General features: G+C 41.2%; 1 protein-coding gene across 5 annotated transcripts; it reads right to left on the bottom strand.

The window, feature by feature from the left end:
• Positions 1-6,504: 6,504 nt before the first annotated feature.
• On the bottom strand, positions 6,505-27,254 carry GPCPD1 (glycerophosphocholine phosphodiesterase 1). Of its 5 annotated transcripts, none has more exons than XM_078596481.1 (22): positions 26,962-27,214; positions 25,454-25,638; positions 24,358-24,459; positions 23,361-23,452; positions 22,959-23,049; positions 22,617-22,701; positions 22,338-22,413; positions 22,138-22,179; positions 21,571-21,694; positions 20,937-21,186; positions 20,181-20,343; positions 19,591-19,723; positions 19,103-19,157; positions 18,019-18,111; positions 16,104-16,181; positions 14,576-14,615; positions 14,141-14,202; positions 13,951-14,016; positions 13,634-13,770; positions 12,957-13,092; positions 11,092-11,252; positions 6,505-8,990 (listed from the first exon to the last, which is right to left on the bottom strand). In XM_078596481.1, exons 4-22 carry the CDS (start codon positions 23,407-23,409, stop codon positions 8,864-8,866), a joined length of 1,968 nt encoding a protein of 655 aa, XP_078452607.1. In that variant the 5' UTR covers positions 23,410-23,452; positions 24,358-24,459; positions 25,454-25,638; positions 26,962-27,214; the 3' UTR covers positions 6,505-8,863. The 5 variants fall into 5 exon arrangements, with proteins under 5 accessions (XP_078452607.1, XP_078452608.1, XP_078452606.1 ...); XM_078596482.1 differs by having other exon boundaries at positions 24,358-24,441; XM_078596480.1 differs by having other exon boundaries at positions 24,358-24,436.
• Between the last annotated feature and the right edge of the window lie 286 nt (positions 27,255-27,540).

Genomic DNA, 27,540 nt, shown 5'->3' with positions numbered 1-27,540 from the left:
ACCCAAACAGGGCCCAGTGCCTACCAACTAAGCTATGGATGTGTGCCTTACGTGCTCAGTAGCACATATGCCTCGTCTAATAATAGAGTGTAGAGGCTGACGTCAAGACCGTGAGTATATATGTGTTGTGTTGTATTAAATTGCACTATGTGCGTGCATTCAAAGGTCACGTTGGTGTGAGAATATCCTCCTGTTTAAGCAAGAGGCGCGTCTCGCCTTCTCCTAAAGCATTCCCACTTTAGCCTCGGCCACATCATGCGATCCGGGCACTCTGAGAGAGGCCAAGACGTGTTGGGATTCATCTTTAAAAGTGTGCATCAAGACCGTTGATCAGCTGTGGCTGCCAAAAGCAAAGGGATGTGTTCCAAAACTGTGAACCTGCCAATATTGAACAGATATGTAGTACCAGAAGCGGCAGTGACGGTGAATCCACTGCTGGATGAAGGCCTGCCCAAGCCGTTGCCACCTCTCACAACCCTGCGATGCAATTACCTCACACCTGTGTAGATTCATTGATTCGCAGTAGTTACTCCCCATTTCTCGGACAAAGCGGTACCGATTTCGTAGACGCCAGAGGAATATGAAGGGACGTATTGATCCCTGACCAGGATATGAACTCGCAACCTTCTGATCGTAGGCCACCGGTCCTCTTCTGCCACGCACCACCTTACTGCAACTTTGTTTTGACAATCAGAAGGCATCGCTTACCCGCTACACGTTTGGTGAACACGAACTGACGCAGAGGGCACGAGCAGGGCACTAAAAGCACTCCTCTTCCAACATCAATCGCCTGAGCACTTGTAAATTCACATACAAAAACAATACAAAGACAAAGATTCCCCCGTATAACTTTAACAGACTGTTGGGGCAAGTGCTCCTATAAAGTCACAGCACGCAAGGGGATGGGTGGCTAACACCACGCCCGGCCGCCTTTGTCTCCCCCGTGGCGATGCTTATACAACGCACCAGGTACACGTTTGAGGCTGAGTCGACCTAGGGGAGGGCCCAGGACCGGTTCAAATAATTGTCACTGGTGTTGGCCGTGAGCAGGAATTGAACCCAGGTGGCGCAGCGTGCTAACCGCTACACTGCCGCTCCCCATAGTGGTAAAAACACAAAGGGTACATTTAGAACATGTGCGTACATGTTCTAAATGTAGAGACTTCTTCCTTAAAGAAAACGCATCGGGTCAGCCAACTCGGCTCTCTAAAAGGACCATAAATGCGTGTCAACGGGACCTCCAATAACCTGGCACTCCCGTTGAAGGTTGCCTGTTTCTGATCAATATATTGAAGAGTCACCATCTCAGGGAAAGTGTCGTCTTTTCCTCCACTGTGCCCAGCATGGCACTTAGAAGTGTTTTAGTCGCGGCACTGAACATCACAACAATGTGAGGAACCAAGCCAAAATTATTGCAAGCTGAGAGAGAGCACGTGGTTGATGAAAGATCAAATATATTTTGAAGGTATCAACCGAACATTTCGCAAATGCAGCAGAGGACAGACAATGGCTGGTGATCAGGGTGACGAGTAATGTGAGCTGAACTTAACGGTCTCCCATGCAAAGGAAACGATGGAGTTCAATGACGTTACTTGGTTAAAGGGCATTGATGTTCTTCGTGCAGTACACAATATATTATAAACAGTATAACAATCATCACAAACCTTTTAGAATCTGTTTAACACGTAGAATCTGCTATCCTTCGTCAAAGGCATTAACTATCACAGGCCCGAAAACACAGTCTGATCTGTCATTACACCCCCTATATTTTTTCGTCGCATTCATGATGAAATCCATCAAATTTTGCTTCGGGATTTAGATAACCTAATTGTGCACTTTTAGTACTGTGCAATATGACAAATGGAAAAGCTACAAAACATGAAGATCTTTCATGTTTGTAAGGGGGTACTTTCCTTTGTATATGTTTTAAATTAGGATCACGCTGAACTCCACCTAATCATTGAAAAATCCTGCTGCTGAATTACATTTATTATTTGCTTTTAATCTAACCATCGCCGCTATTGTCAACCAAAATTATATTTTTAATCGACACAAAAGTCGCAGTTTTTTTTGCAAATTTCACTTCATTCGGTCCTGAGCATCATAAAGAAAACATCAAAGAGCAGCAATGGAGCCTCTGCTATAGATGAAACAAACATCTTTTTGTGAACAGCACAATTTATTTTAATTAGTTTTTGCTCAAGTGACTTTCCTCTGGGGGGGAAAAAAAACCTCCACATTTATATTGAATGCAGCAGGACATCACTTTGAGTAATTCAGCCTATCCTCGTGAGCTAATAGAACATTCAGCTGCCAATTAAAGTTTTCTACCATCCACACTTTGTTCAGGCATGACTCAACTGTCTGCGTGCAAAGACCGCTGAGTATCCACGTGCGCGTCGTGACAGCATGAATGTCTTTTTCATTTGTAAAACAACAACTGCCGTTCGCCACGAAGGGGCGGTGACATCACCAAGGCGCTTGTGCCTAGCCGTGCACTTTGAGGCCACGTGGAGTGTCGAAGGTTCGCAGGCAGGTCACGTGATAGGCCCAGGTGCCATGGGTTGACGGACTGAGATGACCGGCATATGCACCACCTGTGGTCCTCACTGTGCCAACTTGCTGCGTTTTATCCGCCCGGCGCTTCGCTCGTTGTTGTGAACGTCGCTTCTCTGCCCTCCGCTGTTGTTGGGGGGCGACTGCCTCCAGTTGTCCAATAGCGTCCTTCACGAGCCTCCTCCACAGACGCCGATGTTGACAACACTGGTATCAGTCATTGGCAAGTCCAAGCAGCTATACGTCCTCTGTGCCACATCAGTCAGTCTCTTCTCTAGCTCATGCCACACACGTTTATCCCCCTCGATCCAGCCAAACAGAAGCCGCTTGTGCATGCTGTGGCTGGGCATACTGGCTACATAACCCAGCCTCGCGTGCCAGGAGCTCACCGATGGGACTGTGTCCAGATCTCTCAAGCATCTGCGATATTCTCACCCTGTAATCCAGTCTGGTTATACCCAATATGGACGCGTAGGCAGGCCCAGCCTTAAATGTTTAAAATTGGCGCAGATGTCATTTTGAGGGCTCCGCGTTTCACAAGCACAGAGAGAATAACTTTGGCCGAGAAAAACTCGGAGCTTCGTATGGAGCCATGGGCCAGGGAGCTTCAACGCAGCGTTACGCAGCTGCTGAAAATATAACCCCCCCCCCCCCACGAGCCTCCTCCTCTCTGCACACTGGGTGGCTTCCATCCAGTCAGAACGTGCTTCGGGCGATGCGTGGCCAGCCAGTCAGCCAGCCAGCAAAAATGTTGTCTTAGTGCGGTAAAAATATTAAAGTCATTGCTACCACAGTGACCAAATGTCCAGCATATTCTCCAGATTATAAGAGGCTCCGGTGAGTGAGATGCACTCCAAACTTGTGCCCGGTGTAAAATAAAAAAGCTATTCCAATCAAGATCTGGTCACACACACACAAAGCTTCTAAGATGCACCCCAAACGTCTGATTTAAACTCGAGGGAAATAGTGTTTCTCATAATCCTGACAATGCAGTTATAAAACTTATATAAGATTTACATTTGTTAAGAGTACTGTTCATTTTCGTATCTATGCTGAATATATTAAATTGCTTTTCGACACTTATACCATTTTATTCAACACTAGCCGAGTAACGACATTGACTCGATAATGCCAATTCGTTTTTTTTCCCATTAAATTTCCCTTTGGAAGAAACCCACCGGTTTTGTTCGCTAAAGGCTCGGTGAAGAGTTGATATTCGAGATACGTATTTAGAAGAACGTACTGCACTCACTGGGATTAATGTGAGCAATCCTTTCAATATAACACATCACGATGCCTGGAAAATAAAACTCCTTCCGGCAGTGGCATATACATGTCTGCAGACAGCCTACTATCACCAATGCAGTTAGTGTTTTGAAAGACTTGAGAGGGAAATAGGAATTGTATTCAACAATAATACAACGGTAATAAAGACATATGGAGGTCCAGCCAATTAAAAAATGTAATTAAACACTGTTTAAGGACCTTTTTGAGAGGTAAGGTTAATTTTAGAGAAATTCGTGCCATTCTTATCCACGAGTACTATTTGAAGATCACCAAAAAAAATTAGCACAAAATAAAACATTTTAATAACCCAAACTAAAAATGTAAAAACACATTTCCCCCAATTATGGTTAGCAAGCTTTCACTTGGAAAGAGACGTGGGTTTCTCACACTGGGCAATCACGTGGTTACATAACGCTAATTCATAGACAAAGCATTTTTTTTCTATCGCCAAGTGCTTCTTGTCAATGCAGAATTTCCATTAGTGATGAAATAACATTTACAAGAGATTAGGTAGACAACATGTCGATATAAGTAATCTTTTCTGGTAGTCCATAGGATATATTTAGTACTCTACATTTCATCCATGTACATTTTCACATGCATAAATGTACAACTTTAATTGAACATAAGCTGTTTAAATTCATCCAGAAGGCGCATCTTCTTCTTCAACTCGACATTCAACCGCCGAGTCTCCCTGGAACCGCGTGACGTGATCCAACACATTGAGCTGGGCACCGCAGAATTGCGTCTTTGGCCCGCAACACTGCGCGCGTTATAAATTGTATTGTTCTTACATCCTTGAGAATAGTCCATAAATATCGACAACATTGCTGTCAAAATGTTATGGAATCTTTAAGACACTATTGCAATGATTTACAATTCTAAGTACTAAATACCAGTTTCACACGTAGGCTTTCACGACCAATATCATCCACAAGAGGTTTTTGGGTTAGATGGTGTAAATATATAAATGTGTCGTTAAAACCCGCCACCACCTGACACAGCCAACTAGTAAGGGTTGTCACGTAAACAGAACATGCCAATTCGTCACTAGTAGAGATGGTGATAGTCTGAGAAGTGAAATTCAACATGTTAAAGAAGCGCTGCAAATTAATGGTTACCAAAACCAAATTAAATAACAAGAGCATTGAAACCGCCCAAGTAATTAAAACGATCAAAATACCGTACATTGCGGGGGTAACTGATAAACTAGCCAGATGTTTGGAAAAACAAAACATCCGAGTCAGATTTGGCACGGTACATAAAATACAGAAATTCATATCTGGTACAAAAGATGTATTACCGAAGCTATCAACTGAAGGTGGTGTACAGGATTAACTGCACGTGTGCTAAATGTTATGTTGGGCAAGCAGGACGAATGATCAGCACGAGACGAAAAGAAAATCAGAGAAATATTTAATTATCCCAAATGCAACTGTCAGCAGAAGCAGAACACACGTGCCAAGAAGGACACTCAATTGATGTTGATAATGTTGAAGTTTTGTGCAAAACTAGCTACTACTGGCCAAGACTAATTAATCTATCAAAATTGAAAGAAATCAAAATAACTTCAACCGTTCGGATAGCTACGGCCTTAGTGCTGCGTGGAAGCGAATCATCAAATAATACATTATACTGGTAGGAACCTCCTGGTTACACCAGCCCACAGGGAATTATTGTGTCCGTCCGTCCGTCGTGCAGGGAGGGGCTGGGTGGGGAGGGGAGGGTGGGGAGGGTGAGGAGGGGCTGGGTGGGAGGGTGGGAGGGGTGGGGAGGGGCTGGTCACCCCGTGGTGCCCTTATAAAACTCAAAGTTTAACCTACTCACGCCGGCTTGTGCCTGCCCTCACAGTCGGCCATATTTGCGGAATACACCACGCCGCAGTTGACCCTGGCCATTGACCGAGCAACCCAACGTTCCTACCAGCTCCCTCCACAGGAATGCGTTTTAAATGCATGCCTACAAAGGGCAGCGTACTTCAATAGGGATTACCGTTGGGCTATTTTAATAAACACAATAGACAGGAAGGACACATTCAAAGGGCTCGCATAATGCACATGCACAATGTACGTTGCCTCAGTAATCCCCCCCCCCCCCCCCACATTGTGCAAGAACGCAGCTACGCAGTCAACATATCTACGCCTCTATAGAACGAACGAAACAGGTGGACTTCTCCACAAATCTGGCTGTCGCCTGATGAAGCTGGTTGTAATTACTGGCGAAACATCGTACTCAGATTGTAAATGTTGTGGCTTGGCTCTCCAACACACAGGTGTGCTGTACTAGTGACGAATTGGCCACGTTCTGTTTACGTGACAACCCTTACTATCTTCTTGGTTCTTTCGGTAAAGTCACGTAGAAGGGAAATAATAAAATAATACGTTTCGACACCAACGCAAGCAGCCGTCCTCAGGTGAAGAATGAAACACCACCAAGCTTGGAGCGTATATTTAAAGCTGGGTAGGAGGGGGAAGAAGAGCGCCTTGACAAAATAATTTGCATATCAAGAGGAATTTAGCATATTTATTGGAAATGCGTAGGTGGTGGGCGGGGGGTTTCAAAGTCATAGTTGGCTGTGTCGGGTGGCGGGTTTTAACGACACATTTATATATTCACTACATACCACATTAATAAAAAAAATGTAACTACAGATATCACATCTTGATGCATTTATGAATCTTTATTTAGAATACAGGCACGTGAACATCTATATTGTAATAGGCACATATTTAGATTTTAAAATGACACGTAACACGAAACATTTTCAACTGGCATCCTGTGCAGAGTGGCGTGTGCAATCTACAAACTCAGCATTCTCAAAATGCAACGTGAGTGGTTAAACCCAGAGTGGAAGAACTGCGATAAATTGGTAAAAATATCAAGAGTGCTAATTTCGCGCATGATTTCCAAGTCGTTCATTTTGAAATCCTATGTAATGAAACATGGCTTATACTGTATTATTATGCATACTGTACACATTATGTTCACACTTGCAAACCCATAAACTGACAACAAAGCTTAAAAAAACAAAACACATAATGTACTAATTGAGGTAGGATAATGCAAGATTGTTATTTAATAATGTACATTTGAAAGAAAGTTCACAAACAAAAGTGTGAAAATGTACATGCCACAATCTAATGATACATTTTGAAAAGACACGTAGCTACTGTTAACCGAATAAATTCCAACGTTTCACACTCCAAAAGTAAACGTGTTCAGCCGGCAGACAGAAACGGCACAAACACAAATCAGAAATCCCTGTACATTTTAACACACATACATCACACATTAGCTCATTCCCAGATAAATTCTCAAGCATATTAATACAAAATAATACTTTAAAAGTCCTTCACCTAAAGGCCACCCCCCCCCCCCGTGTTTTAGTCATGGGGGTTGTTTGACCATACTTCACCATGATGATCAGTGCGGATGGAGGGGGGCCCAGGGAAAGTGAATTTGTCACTCACCGCTGATATTAGCCATGGCCGGGAATCGAACTCAGGTCACCGGGTTCAAAGTGCAGTGCACTAAACCATTGCAACTCCACTCACCCCAAAAGGACAACAATAATTGATTTTAATTCTTCCATTTAAATAACAAATGGTCAGGAACATGTTTACAAAAGCAGCCGATGCCCTTTCATTAATATTGCTGACATTGAACGTAAAAAGTAATTGAAGCCAGAAAATGTTTAAGCAAAAGACCCAGATAACACTTTTTATATAAAAATGTAATATTGTACTGTATAATTTTCATGTATTTCGTTCTATAATTGTATATGCTGCCAATTGGTTTTGCAATACGTGCAAATTAAGTCTGAACAATAAACGCAACATGCTTTCAAACAAGTAAAACAAATTAGAATCTTTTTTTTTATCTGCCCACACCACACAATAATGAAAATAAAAGGACATCATTGCACTTTATTACGTAAAGTTTTTATCGCATAAAACATAGTTATCAGCACTGCATTGATGTTATGTCTTTTTACAGTACCTCACAGCACACAAGTGCAATAAAATACTGAAAAAAGGCATGTGCACCAAGAATTTCTAAGTTCCAAAATCACAACAAAAAAGTCTGATGCTACCAAACATTTATAAGACAAAGAAAACAATTGTTGCTTACATTTTAGAGCTACCAAGCACTCACAAAACATACGAATCAGCAAACGTACATTCAGTTTTCTCTAGGTCAAGTATGTTCTCAATACATCATTGTGTCCTGATTTCCCAATGCGCATGCACAATTACAGTGAACAGATAGTAATCGAACTGCTTTGTCCGAGGCAACAATGAACTCGTGCTACCCCGGTTGCAACAATAAACGCAATTATAATCAACAAAACAGACCACAACGTATAAAATGACCTGAATATGAACGTATCCAAGAGAGTTGAGCGTAAACGTACGTTAGTGAATATATAAAAAGAAAAATAAATATACATCATTATGCATTGTCTTTGCATCACTTCAATATGACAGATGTTATACATTTTGCAGTTAAGACAACCGAAGAGGGTTGCATGCCAAGGACGTTTTCATGCCAAAATCGGGCCAGGTATTAAGTTTTATGCTTTAAACCTTCCAGCAAATGCTCGTGCCAAAGCAGACCGAGATGGCCGCATTTGCAATCAACATTTGACATTATTGCAGATATTCTAAATAGCACCAAGTACAGAAGCCAAATCATACATAGCATCACAACGCATCCATTTGCTTTTAAAAGTTAACACACTGTGAAAGTAACATGTTGGGCCAGCCGATTATGCAATTGGAATGAAGTTAATATGAGCAGCCTGCAAAAGAGCGAGCTAAAACTGAAGTTCTTGCTTGTTGACTTTAAAACGTTAAGACTAATGCACAATACAGCCAAGTGAAAGTATTAGTTACACATATATGCGCATGCAAAACATCACAATCTGCATAAGGGTTCGAGCAGTGAAAGGTTTCTAAAGAGATCTCATTGCGTAATCAATACCAAAGTTTGGAGTGCAGGATAGTACGCGGGCATGGATTTAAGAGATCTGATGAGCGTCCTCTCCATTCGTGTGGATGATGACGTCCAATGGCACCCCCTCGGTGACCTTATTCAGCTCTTCAACCTGGAACGTGTTCGCCTCCTCTGGTTTGGAGTCGTAAATTCTGTCCAAGACAGAGTAGAGAAAAAGTCCAGAAACAGCACATCCAAATAAGCATATGCTGCATGTTGAAATCACACAGTTTCCAGCGGACGCCGCTGTAACAAAGTGTCGGCAGTGTTCATTCACATGTTTTTCTTGGCCAAGCTTGTCACATTTTTAACACAACCAAAACGAAGATGACAACTGTTGCACACATTGCTTTGCAATATCAAATGTAACCTTGGATGCAATGGCACACGTGTTAATAATGTCGATCACGATAATTCACGGTACATCTACTGCTGGAAGAATGCCTCTCTGCGTCTTTGCCATTCCTCAGACTTACGATGCTACAATCGATAGTGTACCAAATGTCTGAAGAGCGCAGAACGGGGGAAAAGAGATGCAAATGGGAGGGACCGAACGATAGGAGAGAAATAAGCCAGTGGGAGTGAAGGCATGTTATTGAAAAGTAAAGCGATGAGGAAACTAGAAGCGGAGTGAAAAGCGACCTGGCTAAGTGTGGTGACCAATGGTGGAGCGGCAGATCTTGGACACGTTGTGGCCAAAACGTCGTGAGAATTGTATTATTTTATCGTTATATTTTTATTATTTTATTATCTCCCTTCTACGTGACTTTACCGAAAGAACCAAGAAGATGAATCCCTACAGTCGCGAAAGCTTTAAATCGAAATTTAACGAGCATTCTGTTTTTTTCAAAGCACGTTCATAACAAGTAAAACTACACGCAAAAACACCTACACTTTATTGGGTCACAAAATGTATTGCTTCGCGTACCATGACTTTACCGAAAGACCCAAGAATATGAATTCCTGCAGTCACGAAAGCTTTAAGTCAAGATTTAGTACATATTTGTCATCCCATGAGGTCAATAAAGGAAGATGACACATTATTTATGCATAGACTTGGCATACCAAGGTTGTACCAAGTTATCTGAGCCTTTGCTGGGACATTGTCGTTCAGAGACAAGAATGCAGCTCTCATTTCCAGTGCTCTTCTACGATTTAGTCAATTGAGCAAGTCTGCACAAAATCAATCTGTGATCATCTCCTCGTGTGGTATGACGTCAATTTAGTACCACACCTTTAGCATCCATAAAAATTAGGTACTTTATTTTGCCTGCAGAGAACTCTTGGTTGGGTGTTGGACTGCTGATTGGACGCTGGGGCATCATAGTAAATCCAGGTCTCATCATTGATCATAAAGTGCCTCAAACATCCTAAACTAGTCTCTGGTGTGGACCAATCAGTTTCAAGGACAATGCATAAATTATCAGAGTATTGGTTTTTTTTGCATTTGACTGCAAGTATTGTGGTTAATGTAAACATGGTTCCTTGAAAAAGGTGTCAGTTTTGTTGCCAAAAAAAAAAGGTGAAAAACCCTATTAGTATATTTTGGTACTGGCAAAGGAGGCCCCATGATGCCTCAAACCTGTCCAAGTCTGCCTTCTATCGGGTCAAGATCGACATGAAAAATCTCCTGAGGCTCGCTCGTGCTGTCACGTTTCAGCACTCTGGAGATCCAACACACACGCACCTTGCTCATACCCAAATGATTCTGCCAGCTCGTATCTTCAAGAGAGTCTGCCACAAAGACATTCTGCTGCGGACCTTTTGGCGCGTTGCAAATATGGCGCGCACTGCCCTATACGCTTTCAACAAGGTATTCATAAACTGAATTTGCTTCAGTGTTCTGCAGTCAAAATGTTAATTATATCATGATGCTGTATTTTCTCATTTCTGCGCTTATCATCGTTTATCTGCAATAGACGAAGGGATAAAGAAATATAGACTATTGTGCCCTGGCTCATTTGAGAACTCAAAGACCATACATAACTCTAACATCAACAGTGTGTAGTGTTTACCTCTACATCAGGCTTTAGAACATTTTGCACCACCCTCACGCATCTGATTGGCACGGCAAACCACACACCCAATCAATTTCCCATAGACAAGATGAACCCTCTGTTACGCACACATTTTTTTCAAAATTCTACACTCCAAGTCCACATACGTCGCTGCTACAGTTGAGAACGGGCACCATAATAAAGCGTCATCCTACACACACACACACACAAAAAAAACGTCCCGGGGGGTTCCTACCGATCATAAATGAGGCCGTCCATGCCCAGCTCCTTGAGACGGTGTCGATTTTCGGACACGTTGGTGTCGTTGCCCCAGCCGAAGATCACCAACCCCTTGGACTTGGCTTCCACAATGTAGGTTGGGTTTCGCAGAAGGTCCTCCGTGTGAACGCTAATTCCCTGTGAACGCAAACGAATGATAATAACGTGCATCAGAATAAAACAGTAGGCTTCAGAGCAAATTGGCTATTAAAGGTGACAGGTGATCATCGATTATCCGGTGCGCAATTATCCATCTTCCAACATTATCCGGAAGTCCTGAGCCGATCTGGCAAAACCAAAAAAAATTCTCCAAAGGCTGTAACTAGTCCAGCGATCGACACCATAGTAGATATGCATGATTTGTGTCAAATATTATATACAGTACATTATACACTACATACAACTTCATGAAAATAATGCACGTATATACATTTTTCATGACTAATAACAAGGCATAAAAACAAAAAATATACAGTGCAATCCGGCAAAAAGCGCATTTAATTCAGCTTTCGCTGGAGCACCGATCTAAAGGCTGCGATCGTCAAACACAAGTTGTTGAAACAAGAGCGTTGTGCGTACTTCATCCCATGCAGTATTCCAGAGTGGAGTAGTAAGTACGGTTACAGCAAATAGTCACTTTTAATAATAAGATATTTATTGTTGTCTATGTGTATGTTTAATTATGACAATTTCAAATAGTAAACAAATTTAAAACACAAAAAAAAACACAACAGCAAAAAACAATGTCTTTCAAGAATGTGCAAAAATAAGGCATTTTAAATAATGTGATTATCCGGTACCTCCACCCGCCCCCCCCCTCCCTGAAGCCGCTGGATAAATCAATGATCTACTGTATAAAGGTCATAATTGTAAGAAAGACTTTGTAAAGGAAAACACTCGCTGTAAACGGTGCGGCAGACGGGAGGCGCTGAGAGGGAGGAGGGCAGCGTCGCGTTGGCTACTTTCGCTCGCTTCACGATCCACCACGCTCCCATGCCTCACCACAACACAGCTCGCATATTTGGTCAGGTAGTCTCTCGTGCTACAGCCGCTAATATTTAAAAAATTAACCCGTAAAAACAAAGTTTTTCACTATAAATCCTTTATATGCGTGGCATCGGTTTTATTTTATTATTCATTTCTGTTTTTCTTGAGTAAGAGTTTCATTTTTATCACATTGGTATTTTAAATAAAATATGAAAAAAATTTTTCCTAAAAAGTGGAAAATTTTGGAAAAAAATTTTCACGAAAATAAATTGTCACGCACAACGAGTCTGTTTGCAAAATGTCAGCTCGATTGGATCACGGAAAGTGGGTTAAAAAACGACTGAAAGATTTGCATGGTCGTAAGCGCGCAAGCAAGTGAACTTAATATAAAGGATTTAAAAATACAACCCCGTGAATTTCAAAATATCGCTAAGGCAAAATGTCTGCATCTGTGGAGATCTATTAAAAAGGACTGGGCATCTGTGAAAAATAGCTGTATATCTCATCAGATTCCTCCAGTGTAAATATTATCCTGAAAAAATTTTATTCTGTATCACAAATACGCAACAGCGATTATAAAACCCACAAATATGAAGTGTTTACTGTCTAATAATGACAAAGATCCTCTGTGTAACCTTTAACAGACTGCTGGGGCAGGTGCTATTTGCGGACACCTGTGAAGGCGAGTAAAGAACACGAAGGGATGGGTTGCTAGCATCCCACCTGGCCACCGTTGTCTCACCCAATGCCGATGCTTACACATTGCACTCATTTGAGGCCAAGTAGATCTAGGGGAAGCCCAAAGCCTGGGTTCAGATATTTGCCCACTAATATTGCCCGCGAGCCGTCTCTTACCAGGATATTTTCGGCTTGAGCAAAGTGAACGGCGATTTGGGTGGAGCGGGTGCGAATGTCCATGAATTCTGGGTAAACCTCCGTCACTCCTTGAGTTAGGAAGAGTACCGGGTATTTATTCTGCTTCAAGCGGACCCTGGTAATGACAAAAACCCATTAAAAACAATCGTGGAAAAAAACAGCAAAAGATACATCTTCAGTAATGCAAACATTCAGGAATCAATGCAACACTTTGCTTTTAGGTCCCAAGGCCATGTTTATGTCTATTCTTTCTTCTGATCTTTATATACAATGTTCCATACTTCATAATTTTAGTTTATCTCATCTAGGATTTTATATCGTGCTTTTGTCAAAGTGTTTTACAAAAATAAAACGTGCATTAGTATTAGCTGCAACACTTCTACATTCTCCAAGGACGAAAGAGACTCCCTGGCTGCATCAATCATTTTATTTCAGCGACTCCCTCCCGGACAGGTGTTGACTAATCCTGCTCGCAGGCTTAGCTCAGGATGCCCAAATACAGACCCACCCCAAGGTGATGTGGGTGGAAGCAATGTGTCATGCGATACTGTCCACGATCATAACCACACAAGTGTGGGTGATCATCACTACACACTGGGTGCCACAGGAGAAGTGCAAACCGGAGCAGTGGCCAGGCGAAGAAACTGAAGACTTACATGGCACAGATATTGGCATCGAATGAGGAGTATATGATGCGTCGTGTTTTGGCTTGTTGCTGTACGCAGCTCAGGATGATATCAACAAATTGGTTCATGTCGAAGTAAGACGAGAGATTCCCTTCCCACACTCCATTCTAAAAAAAGAACAAACGTGCGTAAACATTATTTCGTAAAAGATTGAATTTAAAGGTGAAAATAATGTTTTCATTGTCAGGCATTTAACCAAATGGCGTTTTTGACATTGACTAATCTGAAATGTGATACATGTATTCATGTACTCTGGGTTTCTAGATTTTTCAAGTAAAAAGTCTCACCTTCTGCTGCAAGGGCCATTTGATTTCAATGTCAAAGCCAACATGCTCAGGAACGCCTTCAAAGACCTTAAAAACAAACCATCCAATGATCAAAAACGACTCTAAGAAGAAACAGAGCAGAAAGCATACACCATAGAAGGACAAAAACACCATGACTTAATCTTTGCATTGTTTGAATTGAAGAAATCACCTGGTCTAGTGTCGGGAACGACTGAGTTTCTGGGACATCATGAGAATCATTGAGGCTGGAATCTGCAATGACAGCAATGGTAAATTGTCAGCACAATCGTACAACATAAATTAATTGTGAATGTAATTTTGCATGGCCACATTCAAGCGAACATAAACTATACATTAAGAGACACACCCAGGCATTTTTCTACGTCTATATTAATTGCTACACTTAATTGCATTACTTTACCATTAATTCAGCAAGTGAATTTATAATACTGTGAGTGGTGTAAAATAAATAGCTTAATTGACCCAACGGTCAATACTAACACCACGTGCAGTTGGATTAGAAAACACAAAGTAGGTTATTTTTTTTATATTCATGTAAAATAAACTTTAACAGTTCAAAAGGTTATGAGTGTGCCTTAATGAACGGCGACAGAGGCTGACATACCGTGGTCAAGGTCGACTTTTTTTGCATGAGCGTGAGCCAGCTTCATGGATATAGGAAGGGAGTCAAGAGCATAGCAAAACTTAAAAGCACTTACAATCAAATTAAATGGCAAACTCTATGCCAAATAATTTGCCAAGGTTCATGCCCGAGTGCTTATGCTATCATAAAACAAGAGTGATATTTTTTTTATGGTAATATTTTTATAATTCTTTTTTTGCGTGTCTGGAATCTGACGATGTAACATCTTTCAAAATGGAAACTTACACATTTAAAAGGTTTACTCTGTTTGGGGATAATTCCAATCTTGGTAGAAAATGAAGCTCACAAATGATACCTTGCCAATATGGGAATCATATCTTATATGGACAAAATTGATCCAACAACAACAAAGTTTTCAAAGAGAAAATTAAATGCTTAACAAAGTCGATGCTGTTTATATCATATTGCTAACTAACCTAAAAGTTGTTAGTACATAGCAACCCATCAATGTAATCTGTGAAATCCAAGGAAGGCTCTGACGAATTTAAGCGACTTAAAAAATTACCAATATTTTCTTATTCAGTCTTTAACAGTCAAAATGCTATTAAACAATGTTTGTGTATATTCAAATTCTTTGGGTCTTTCGGTAAAGCCACGTAGATAGCTGCGATATTTCTCACCCGATGACGATTGCTTGTGTTGCGATCGAAATGTCGTGATATTGTTATTATTTTTACTATTTTTTATTATTTTATCTATCTATGTGGCATTACTGAAAGACCCAAAGAATATCAATTCCTGCAGTCACGAAAGCTTTAAGTCAATGTTTGTTTTAATAAGCCACGGCTTATCACCTTAATTTAATTCTTCGCCACATCAAACCATGTGTATGTAGAACTTCTTTCGCACCGTACGTAGCAGAAGACTTTTAAATCTATATTTATTGATGTAAAGATTCCACAATATTTTGCCCACTTAATGCCAATGCACCAGGCTCCATGATCGGCTCCCGTCGTCCCTATTTGAATTTAAATTCACAACCCTTTGAGAAGCTGTCCCTCAGGCAACTATTACCAATCCACTCATGCTCTTCTACACATATAATCACATTAACTTGTCCAACCAGCTGTATACATGGGTACACACTGGTTATTCCATCAGCAGGTCGCGTTTAGGAGGGGTTAAAAAATAATGGCTATTCCCATCTCTTTGAAGAGGTCTGGCCAGAATGAAAGAATATGGAGAAGCTCTCTAGAGCTCCCTCTAGTGGAGGCCCTTCCACTAAGCAAGTGCCGAGAGAAAGTGTAGAGCTGCACCTTCACCGTAAACCTCTGCAAAGATATTAATGTTCCGTGCATTTCCTTAGGGTTTCTTGCCCAGCTCTTTACGATGTAATCTTCTCACAATCTATACTGTTTTCTAAACGTTTGTTGCGATGTTCGTGTACAATCAAACTCAAGCTACTTCTCCTCACGTATTTAGAGTGATGTAGAATCTGCAGTTCATAACCGCGTGTGCATTTGCTATAAAAGTGACGTATCGCCCTTACCTTAAGCATTTGCAGTTGTTGGTAAGTCAGCTCCCTTACAGGGATCTCCAACAGCTCGGATTGATCATCCATGTGCCTCTACAAAAAAGGAAATGTAGAGGCTTAGGGTTTTACGAAGACCCTAAGATGTTACGTTTAGATGTAATGTGTGTGACTGCCATTGACTCGTGTGGCTAACAGGCCCACCAGGACATCTCTGAAAGCAAAGTTCTCATGGGTAGTGGTGGAATGATTAACCCCTGTGGTGATGCAATGAATTATCACGATTCAGCGTCCCAATTCAAGACCTCGTGTATTTTTTTTAACACGACGGTGAATGGCAACGCCTCCAGTGGCTGCAGGAATGATGCCAACCAATTACGTATAAACACATGGAAATGCATATTTTCTTATACACTCAATTCAATGCATGTTTTGCGACGTTGAGAATCAATAACAATTCACGAATCAATAAATTATGCTATCCCTACTCATAGGACAGGTCAAAATTAAATAGGTTACAGAGCAACTGCAATATACTCTGCACAAGACAGTTTATAAAATGTAACTTCCTGAAGCTTACCTGCTTTACAAGACATGTGTTTCCTTTGGTAATAAACGTGTAAGGGTAATGTACATATGGCAAACAAATGATGTGGATACTTCAAATTAACATTCAGATGTCCAGTCACCGACTGCCATGTCAAGCAGGGTCACAATCATTTACAAACCACATGGGCAACATCTTTATTTTTTTAAACGAAGACAATGGAGTTTGAAACCAAATATAGGGAATTTTTTTGTATTATATTGGTATCAAAGTATCGATGAAGGTTAACATATTCGTGGGGGGTTATATGATCAGTCTAAAAATAATCTGCACGAGCCAACTTTTTCTTTATTATGTAACGCTAATTTATGTTTGTGGAATATTTTAGATTTCGCATGTGGCAGTTGCTTTTGTTCCGACTTCCACTTTGCTTTATTGCTGTATTTTTTTTGTCTGCTTTGGTCATTTTAGTGACCCCGGCAACTCTTGCAAATGAGACTACCCCTGATCTCTTCCAATTCTCACCTTGTTCAACAAAATAAACTTGAATTTTAAACTTGCATAGTATCACCATCAAAAGTGCTATTAGTATGCATGCATATGAAACTAAATTAGTTGCTTCCATAAATGAAATAGGTGTTAGACTTTAAGTACAGTTAACTCTTGATTATCCGTGGGTGAATAAATTAACCGTACTTTCAAAAAAGGTGATTAAAATACATCTACACACACTGGTTTAATAATTAACTGCTCATCATTGTTTAGGGGCAGTCCCTCTGACCTCAAAATGTGATCGTGATTAAGCCCATTACTTCATGCAGAGCTAATGACAGAATACATTCTGCCACATTGTAACTCTTCACCCCCATTATACATACGTGAGCAATAAATGGTTTAAAACAGCGAAATTTATGCAATTTTTGCCATAATTTATCATGGGCATGTTCTCTAATTGCTGTTGTTCAGCGGCCCCCAATTATTACTGCAGGTTTGATAATAACATGCGCCCATCTTGTTTCTGTTTCGCATTGGGCCGTAATGATTGCCTGACGTCATTTGCAAGAGTATGTCATTGTGTGCTGGCGTCAGGGTCCAATTTAAAAAAAATAAATTACACGGAAATTACTCCTTTTGGATAATACTTAGCAATCACTGTATTTGGTTATCCAGGTCACTCTTGCAAATGAGTCCAAGTTGGTCTCTTGTGTTATCACCTGGTTAAAGAAAACAAACTCATCTGCGTTTCTGTTTAGTCCAGATTACCACCTCCAAATCCACAACCCTATTATACCAGATAATCAAGAGTTGACCCACACTAAAACCTTGATTCCAAAAGGCATGCTTCAAGCTCTAAGCAATCAATTACATACTCCGATATAACCTTACCTTTTTCATGGAGATACAGCAGGTAAAATCATGATATACTACTGGAACAAGATCTTTGGAGAGATGAACGTCCAGCTCTACATAAGCAGCTCCCTGAAATAACAAGACCATGAGCTTGCCACGTAACCTCGAACTATCAACACCTGGCACATAACTTGGAAGGTTGATGCATCACTTCAACATCAAAGCATGTGGAATGTTGCTCATTAATGTTAACATTGTCAACTGCATATTACGCTTTAAATATCTACACTTATCCTCCTAGCTGAGCTCCCAGCTTCCTGGATCGGACGAGATTGGTTGCATCCCGGATGATTTGGTCATAGACCTGGACGGTATTTGGATTGGATGACCACCATAGCGGTTGTCAGAGGTTGATTTTGGGCGATTGTGTTAGCAGAGGGCAGTGCAGGAATATCTGCTGTTGTGCTGTACTATGCTACAAGTCTATGCTCCCTGCCGCCACCAACCTGCACTGATCAGTGTGGTCAAGAATGGTTAAATAATGCCCATGATCTGCACGGTGTGGAGAGGTTCTTATTCAGTAGTCGATTCACAAAATGGCCGTACATGATTACACAAGACAACAAGAGAAAATCAAAGTGCAACGCCATGCGAGCTCGTCTTCAGCATTGTTCAAGGACAATGCAATAATTTTGTTTTAAAGTGTAAACTGTAGAAAAAAAAAATCTAAATACGTTTGGCAAAGCTCAAACACTGACATCACACAACTAGAGCTTTAACATATGCCTTACACAAACTACAAAGTTTAAGGATTTGCAACAATTAAAAACAATTCATTTTAGAATTAAAATGTTCCTTAAATTCACACCCTCAATGAATGTGGAAATATTATGAAGACATTGATTATTTTACAATTAAGGACATTTCCCGAATTCACGTTGATAATTGAGTATTTTGAATAAAAGATTGAAAGTGTGATCATATTAGCAAGAATCCAGGATTACAAAAAACATAGCATGCTGTAAATGTAAATAAAACTAATTATGAATGCTCTACACTAAGTTAATCTAAATGTGGAAGGAAAGAGTTACGTAAACCAATGCGATATTCATCCACTTACATGGCTTGCAGCATTCTTAAATGAGGTGATGGTGTTTTCTCGAACTTTAGCAAGCCTAAGAACATAAATATACATTTTAAAAAAACTCATTTTATGGCAACTACATATTCAAAATTTAAATACACCAAAATAAGCTTAAAATTTAAATAATGTTATCAGCATCTTAATTAAACACACATTTTCTTAGACTTTGTATCAACAATACTGTAGCTTATAAAAAGTTGATTAAATTATCAATCAAAATTGCTTTTCAAATGCATTGCAATAAAACACACACTTGTAAAACGCGTATTTTTTTTAATGAATGCATTTCATTCTACAATTAATGCATGGGTCAACAAAACATCCAACCTGTGGACTTGACAAAATAAACACTGCTATTATTAACCTGTTGTGCTTTTTGGAAACAATTCAGCATCAAGTAAAATTACGGCACAAGATCAGAGTGCAAAGCCATGTTGAATTTATGAAAAAGAGAGTTCACTAACTTCTCTGTGAAGTATGATATGCCAGCACCCCTATGACCGATGTCTAGGGTCTGACGTGGCTTCCAATACTTGGAGAATGAGGCCTTCATATCACAATGCAGGTCTTGGGCTGGGTGGATGATGAAGTAGTCCACTGAAATGAGGAGTCAGAAGAGAAAAGTCAATGGCAGTTACAGAACAAAGAAGTTTGGTTCATCAACATGTATAAAATACACGTGAATTTTTACTTAAATTAGCATCGACTATGTCAAAACCACAGATCCAGACTTCATTTATGCAGCTTAACATTACGCCTCTTGGCAATGAATGCCATTAATGGGAGATAATCCATGTTAAATAACTAAATAGGTAAAAATGCGACTATTACATTTGAAGACAGGCTTATGATATTCCACACGGGTCAAAATTTGGCTCAAACTATTTCAAATAGCTTTTTTTAATTAACAAAAATGCACAAACATTAAACACATAAAATGTTAACAAATCAAGTAAAAAGCTTCATTTATCAATGATCGATTCCCCCATGGAACACAACATGCAGACTTCGATATCCCAAAAGAAGTAAATGTGGTGCGGAATGTAGTGCTGACCGTTTACTTTGCCGATTGTCTGCCGCGTGTTTCGTCCCATGATGGGCAGACTAATGACGCCATTGCTTTTGCTCGTTTCCATGAGAGTCGATGAAAGTAGGCAGGCCGTGCCCACCAGGCCTGGCAAGGCATCGCTCTGTACCACCCTCTCACTCAGGTCCTCCTGTTGACAAAAGATATTTGGTTAGTTCTCAAAAGAAAACTCTCTCGAGCCTTGCCCAAATAAACAAAAAACATAAACAAAGCAAACCGTGCGTGTACTAGTTTGGCACAAGACATTCAGGCAACATACACATCACGAAAAACTGGTTTGTGCAATCCAGAGTTAAATGTAATGGCATCCAGTTGTGACAAATATTGCACGCTTGGTTAATTTCTTTTCTCACTTCATACAAATAAAAACAATGTTTATTTGCACAAGCCCAAAACTACAAAGATCCTCCTTAGCAGACTTTTGGGGCAAGTGCTGTTCACAAGCACTTATGAAGGCTGGCACAGTACACGAGTTGGTGGGTGGCCAGCACCATGCCGACCACCTTCATCTCCCCAGTGGTGATGTTTACACACCGCACCAAACACTAATATCAGGACGATTCGAACTAGGGGAGGCCAAGGACTGGTTCAGATAATTGTCACTGGTGTTGGCCATGAGCAGAAATCAAACTCAGGTCGCCAGCTTCGTCACACAGCACGCTAACCGCGGCACCACCAGTCCCCAAGTGTAACACAAACACATATGCGCACATCCAGCCATACCTCAAAAAAGTCAAAGGTAAGCTCCAGGTTCCCTGGGTCCACTGTATGGACCATGTACTCCATCCAGCATGATGGCTCCAGGGCATATCCACACTCGGGCTGGGAGTGCCGTGACTTGTACTGGCCCTGACTGATGAGAGAGATCTCAAGGGATAGTGGCACCTTGGGGTTGTCGGTCTGGGTACATTCTGCCTCCGTGTAATTTTCTGAATCGTCATCTTCCTCTGTGCCTTCAATAGTCAGCTTCACTCTGCCAAAAGGAGTAACAAAAAATATTTACTACAATTTTAAATTCCAGTCCAAGCGTTTTTAATTTTAAACCAAAACTGTATGAAACCCTAACACACGTGCACTTAAAACGATCAAGACAGACCGATACACAGGAATATACTAGGAACATGTTCAAATCACGTTGTTATAATACATTCGCAAATTTTGGCCCATGCCATTGTTATTACAGCAGAAAATGACCCACTCATTTTTAATGACGTCTGGAGATCTTTAACGTCGACTGACGCAGACAGCACGCATTTCATGGTTAATACATCCGCAGTAATAACCAGAGGTAGCCTTCAGGATTGGAAGCATGAACCTCCCCAAACAAAGTGGTGAGAATGTGGGCCCATGTTGTTACCTAAAACGTGAGTTCTTGAATTTCTTCTTATTTATGAGAACAGGCGGCTTGGTAGAAAAGTGCAGACGTAACCGGAGCTCTGTTTGGCAGGTCAACCAACCGATGTCAACGGATGTCACTCCATCTGTACATGGAAAAAGATGACAACTTAATACAATTTAAGCACGCACAGAGATTGCAACTCGATGGCGATTGTCATAAGAATACATTACATGCATTTGTACTTAATAATGTTATTCTAATTCTGTCCATGAAGTGGAATGAGTTTTTGACAAGGGCACACCCTCCCCATCTAAGTGTTATCTTCAAATTGAAATAATTTGACTCGATAGTTATGAAAATAGTTAGCCAACCATACAATGTCTCCAATGCAATGCATCCCTAGTTGTCAAACTGTCAATTAAATGTATCAGTTATAATACACATATCCCCGAGGTATGTAGCTATACTGTATACATATACACATGTTCTCTTGTGATTTTGGCAAGTGTTACAGAAAACAAAGTTCACCCAATGCTAATTAAGGTCCTGTTGCATATCTCAGGATGTTCGCAACGTGATACTTACTGACAATGCCAAAATGTCCTCCATCAACGCTGCAATTGGCACCTGTGGATAACAGATTGCACCGTTACTTCTCAAATGAATGAAATACCTCTTTGCAAACTGGTCCATAAAAGACAAGCTTAAATTGAGAAAATGGGTAAGACACTACTACAATGAATACAACATCAATATTAAATCAACACCTGTCTCAAGTTTCTTACCAGTTGGTGTAAACTCCCTGGGATGGAGGTGGGTCTCCCATTTGTTAACCGTGACCAGTTTACTTCCATCTTTAGTCTGTCGGAAAATGAGTAGAAGTCAACTGTGAAATGTTATCACTGAATTAAAGTTGTATTATTCAGACTGGCTTCGAGTCACTGCTAATGGAAGTCGTAATACACCTTTCTACGTGAATGACGCAACAAACTGCATTGTTTAGAAACATCTGTAAGCATTTGTAAATTATTTGCTTTAAAATCTAAAGTATGGTGGTATTGCACCTTTGACTCGTAGAAGCAGCCTTTGAAGAAGCGAAAATGTACAGTTTTCACAGAAGGCAGGGGTACCGTCACCGTCCAGATGTTACTGCAGAAGTGTAAAAAGGCCAAACAAAGATAGTTAAACACCGGTAACACATGTAGGTGGGTTCTAAATCGTGCCACTGTTTGTTTAAGACATAATTGCTTTTCCATAGTATGACATTAAGCGTATCAAAAGTTGAAATGCATAAAGGGTTTTTCATCATAATTTACTAAAATGTACATTGAAATGAGCTAAATTGTAAGACTTAAGGGAATCAATGTCAAACATGTCAACTTCATATGAGACAAAATAATATTCACCTGTCTGGTAATTCTTGATGCAAAGTTACAGAGTTCTCAGATTTCCAGCTTCCCAAGTCTTGGCTGTCCCCACACAACCCCAGAGCTTCCCCTGTTCAAATTATAACAAAAAATAGACAATCCTGTTCAATATTGTTTTAAAGGAAATCCAACATTGTGGTAAACGGGTATTTGACATAAGTGTTTCAGCACTGTTCCAGGGTGAAGTATAGTTAAACAAGAGCCACTGAACGACATGAAACAGGGCCCTTCATCCAGGAGTGAATGTACAAAGGGTTATACATGACATTATTTCCATGACTTAGGAAAGTTAAAATACAATAAGCATTTAAACTTGCAATAAATACCCATTACTGTGTTCATCCATGTGGCATACTTTCAGAGATCAGCCAACCAAATTACCTGGAAGAGTATCTGCCCTGACGAGGAATGTGACCTGAGACGGCACCATTTTCTTTCAAGAGGTAGACTGGCGTGAAACCGGTTTAGTTTGCCTAAAATAGATTTTAAAGGGGGAGAAAGAAAACGGTGATTAGATATTTTAAAAAGTTACACTTTCAAAGCGGGCGACACAGCAATACAAAAAAATACTGCAGTCGGTAATTTCTTACTCAAATAAGCATTGAAGGCAGTGCTCAATTCACATTCGTCAGTGGTAATAATTCCGCATTTGTACGGTGGGGGCGACTCTCCATGCAAACCAACCATGTCACTTCCCAACAAAGCAGTATTGATTTTATCGACCGTAGCGTAGTGATGGGGCAAGTCAAACTACCCAACCGGAATTTGAAACTCGCAAACCTAATAGTGAGCCACCCCTCTACCATTGACTTTTGAGACACCTGGTCAGTTAAAGATCTAGCTCAAGGTTCATTGTTTCCATTAACCACATTCTTCCATGTCACTCTGCATTAACAGCTTTGGATAAAGGTTTTCTCTTGCTGTTTATACATATTTCAAAGGTGATGTTTCTCAGAAATATCCCGATGTTAACTTCCACAAAGCAGTACCAACACATAACTCTTTTTTTGATGAACACTCTTAATTTTATATTAAGTCTAAAGTGAGTGTGACTTATAAAAATATTATTTTTACACTTTGTTTATCTAGGAAAACCTCACCGAGTCTCAACTCTTCTTTAGAAGGGTCCTGCCAAGTTTTCACAGTAGGAAGCGATCCTGCTATGCGTAATCCAAATTGAGTAATTTGCAGGTCATTTTCAGCATTGGGATGTTTGGCCAATACAAATTATACTGTTTGGGGTTTTTTAGCCATGGAAGTAAACCGGAGAACCTGGAGAATATAACCGCCATTCGCCACTAAGTGGCGGTGATGTCATCAAAGCGCTTGTGCCAGGCTATGTGCACGTTAAGGCCAAGTGAAGTGTTGCAACACCCACTAGCAGGAGGTCACGGGACAGACCCAGGTGCCGTGGGTTGACTAGCCGAGATGACCGGCTGATGCACCAGCTGTGCCCCCTACTCTGCCGGAGAAAAACACACTGTCACCTACATCGGTTAAAATAATGCCTTTGGAATACGAGCTTTATTTTTGTAGGTCTTTCCTAACTATAGGTGTTAAATACAATTCTGAATGTTCAGGAGAATAGGTATTTACTCTCTAGGTTTATCATGCATGTCTAACAAAGATGTGAAACACATGGGCTAATTGTTCGATATCTATTTTAAGGTTTCTGTTGAAACTCAAACCTGACACCATCGCCTTCAACAACACACTACATTCGTTCAAAATGGCATTCTATACATGAAAACACTTTAAAGAACGATGACCATGTTTCTTTCACGATGCTGCGAATTCAAACTGAAAAAAAGCATAATTCACAACTTTGATGAACGCCTTTCTTTAACTCGAGCAAAACTGCAGTTGTAAATAATCGCCTACCCTGCTATCATATTAAAGAAAAAACTATTTAAACTCCGTCATTATCTGCACATTTCAAAATCCTGTATGTATTGAAAAATATATCTACGCCAAAGCGTCAGGCCAGTGTGCAAGAGCAGGCCAAAGTACCCTCTTTCGAGGGATTTTCTGCAGCTCTTTCTATTGAAGATGCTTCTGCCAGTAGCGATTGGGATCTTTTAACCCCTGTTTAAGATGCTTTAGCTCTGCTGCACGTTTGATTAAACATCGAGAGAAACGTCTTAAATGATCTAGTTGCATAACTGGCATGACTCCATTACATCTTTAGCGTGGCATTCTGGCAACACCGTACCTTCCATGACATAATCTGTGAGAATTACATTTAAATGAGTGGATACAGTAATTTAAAATGGGAATAGCTAACAGAATTGCAATTCCCGAAGGAATTGTGCAAGAATGAAATCATGGAAATCAAACTAAATCCCTGCAGGAATCTCTCACCAATTGTAATGAAATGTGACTTGGCTAAACTGAATAGAAATTGACTTTTAAACGATGCTCTCTCGTCAACTCTTAGCTTTGTTGCGTTGCGAAGAAACAAGTTTGACACTCACCCTCCCAACCAACCGACGACAGCTCAGCTCACTTGTCCCTGCTTTTCTGTGTCACCTCCACGCTCAACTGGAGGACGAGGAGGGTTTTGCCTCCTTTAATGCCCCTTCTCACCTTGCCTCGCCCATCACTGGCCCACCACCGATGGATGGCCCTCTCGAGTATCGACACGTCAACAAATCCCCATCTGGAACAAATACGTGCACAATTAGTTGGGAAGTGCCAGACAATTTTTAGACTTGGGCCCACCCTCTCTTCTCTCTCTGGCCCGGGGTCTGCCAACGGTCACAAACCGGTTTTTAAAAAAGTGGTCATCAACTAACATTGGAGAGAGGGGGGGGGGCAAAGCTGAATTTCTAAACATTCAACCCGCAAGACAAAACTGTGTATTTATTTTATAAATTTTAAAAAGATTATCTATGACATGCTCCATAATATGGCGTAATGCCTACAATATGAAAACATAATCCACGTTGTAAATAAAAAAAAAGCTGTTTATAGTGTCGTTTGTAAGAGTATCAAATATATGGCAGTTTTAAAAATATGGAAGTATTATTTACATAAACGCCCCAGTGTGAACGATGCATAACGAGACAAACCCTATTAAAAAAGAGCATATATAGGCTTCCTATAAATGATACATCTTGTTTAATGACACACACCAAGTATGCGAATCAAGCATACTTCAGATGGGATACCAATTCTATCAAAGAATCATTCAAATGTGGCAAGGAAGTCAGAGTAATCGAAGGAAACATTCATTTACTAGACGGGGTTACGTGACACGATTGTTATTGTTAAATCACTATGTACTGAGCGTTGTCGAGTATTTCTAAGACGACTGCATATGAAATGTGTAAAGTTAAATGTGTTAGTACGTGTAAATTACTCTGTATGTGTGTGTATATCGCTGTGTACACACGAATCTTTGTAGATCTCTATGTATATGTGTTATTGTGGTGTAAGTGGGTGTGCGCATTTCTGTTGACAGCTTCACATATTGGGCAATAGCAGTCAAATTGTCGTCATTGGGGTGTTGCTTTTAAAGTAATTCTCTATTTTTTTTGGAAATTTTGCTTATTTATGGAATAAGTTAATGGATTGACAAACATTAAACTAAATACACACCGACATCCCAGCATGAAGGTCAGTATATCCAGATACAATGCATGTGTGTGTGTACTGCGTCTCTTTGTATGCGTGTGTGTATACTATATACATCTCTGTGTACGTGTTATCCCCCTGGTATCTACGTGTACATGTATTGTAAGTACATCTGTGTGTGTTCATACCCTTGGGTGTCTACGTATACCTTGTGTACAAACTAAATGCAGCAACAAAAATAGATTAACAAGACGCACACGTGTATAGTGTTGTGTATCTCTGTGTACATCGTGTTATGAATCTCTCTGTACGCGTACATCTCTTCTCCGTGTATGTATCCGTGAGCATCTATCTCTGTGTGTGTGTACGACGAGTGTGTTACTGCTCTCCCACACGCACTCCTCACCATTCTCGCTCGCTCCGCCACTTGTCCACCACCACCACTCCTCTTCCCCAGAGCCGCTGGGGGGGGGGGGTGGACAATTAACAGCCGCCACCACCACCAGCCGCCGATGCTGCTGCTGCTCTTTCTCGGGCTAAAATAAAGAAATGCGGCGAGAGGGGCACGAGGCGACTTGACGAGGAGGAGGACGAGGCGAGGATTCGACGACCGCGACGCGCCACGAACAACTTCGCATTGCTCAAGCCGGTCCAGACCGGTGCCGCATCCTGCCCGCACTGCGCATGCGTACACCAGCGCCCCGCCCACCTCAACCCGCAACCCGCCCCCCACCCCTCCGCAACCCCCCCCCGCACCCTCCCCGCACCCCCCCTCACCCCCCCCCGCAACCCCCCCCGCAACCCGCCCCCCGTAACTGCCCCCCGCAACCCCGCCCGCAACCCCCCCCGCAACCTGCCCCCCGCAACCCCCCCCCGCACCCCCCCCGCACCCCCCCCGCAAACCCCCCCCGCAACCCCCCCCCCCGTAACCGCAACCCCCCCCGCACCCCCCCCGCACCCCCCCCCGCAACCCCCCCGCAATCCC

This window comes from Lampetra planeri, chromosome 7 (assembly GCF_965212315.1).
Source record: "Lampetra planeri chromosome 7, kcLamPlan1.2.h2, whole genome shotgun sequence".
In the NCBI taxonomy this organism is placed as follows: Eukaryota; Metazoa; Chordata; class Hyperoartia; order Petromyzontiformes; family Petromyzontidae; genus Lampetra; species Lampetra planeri.
This window is presented reverse-complemented; position numbering and strand designations above follow the sequence as displayed.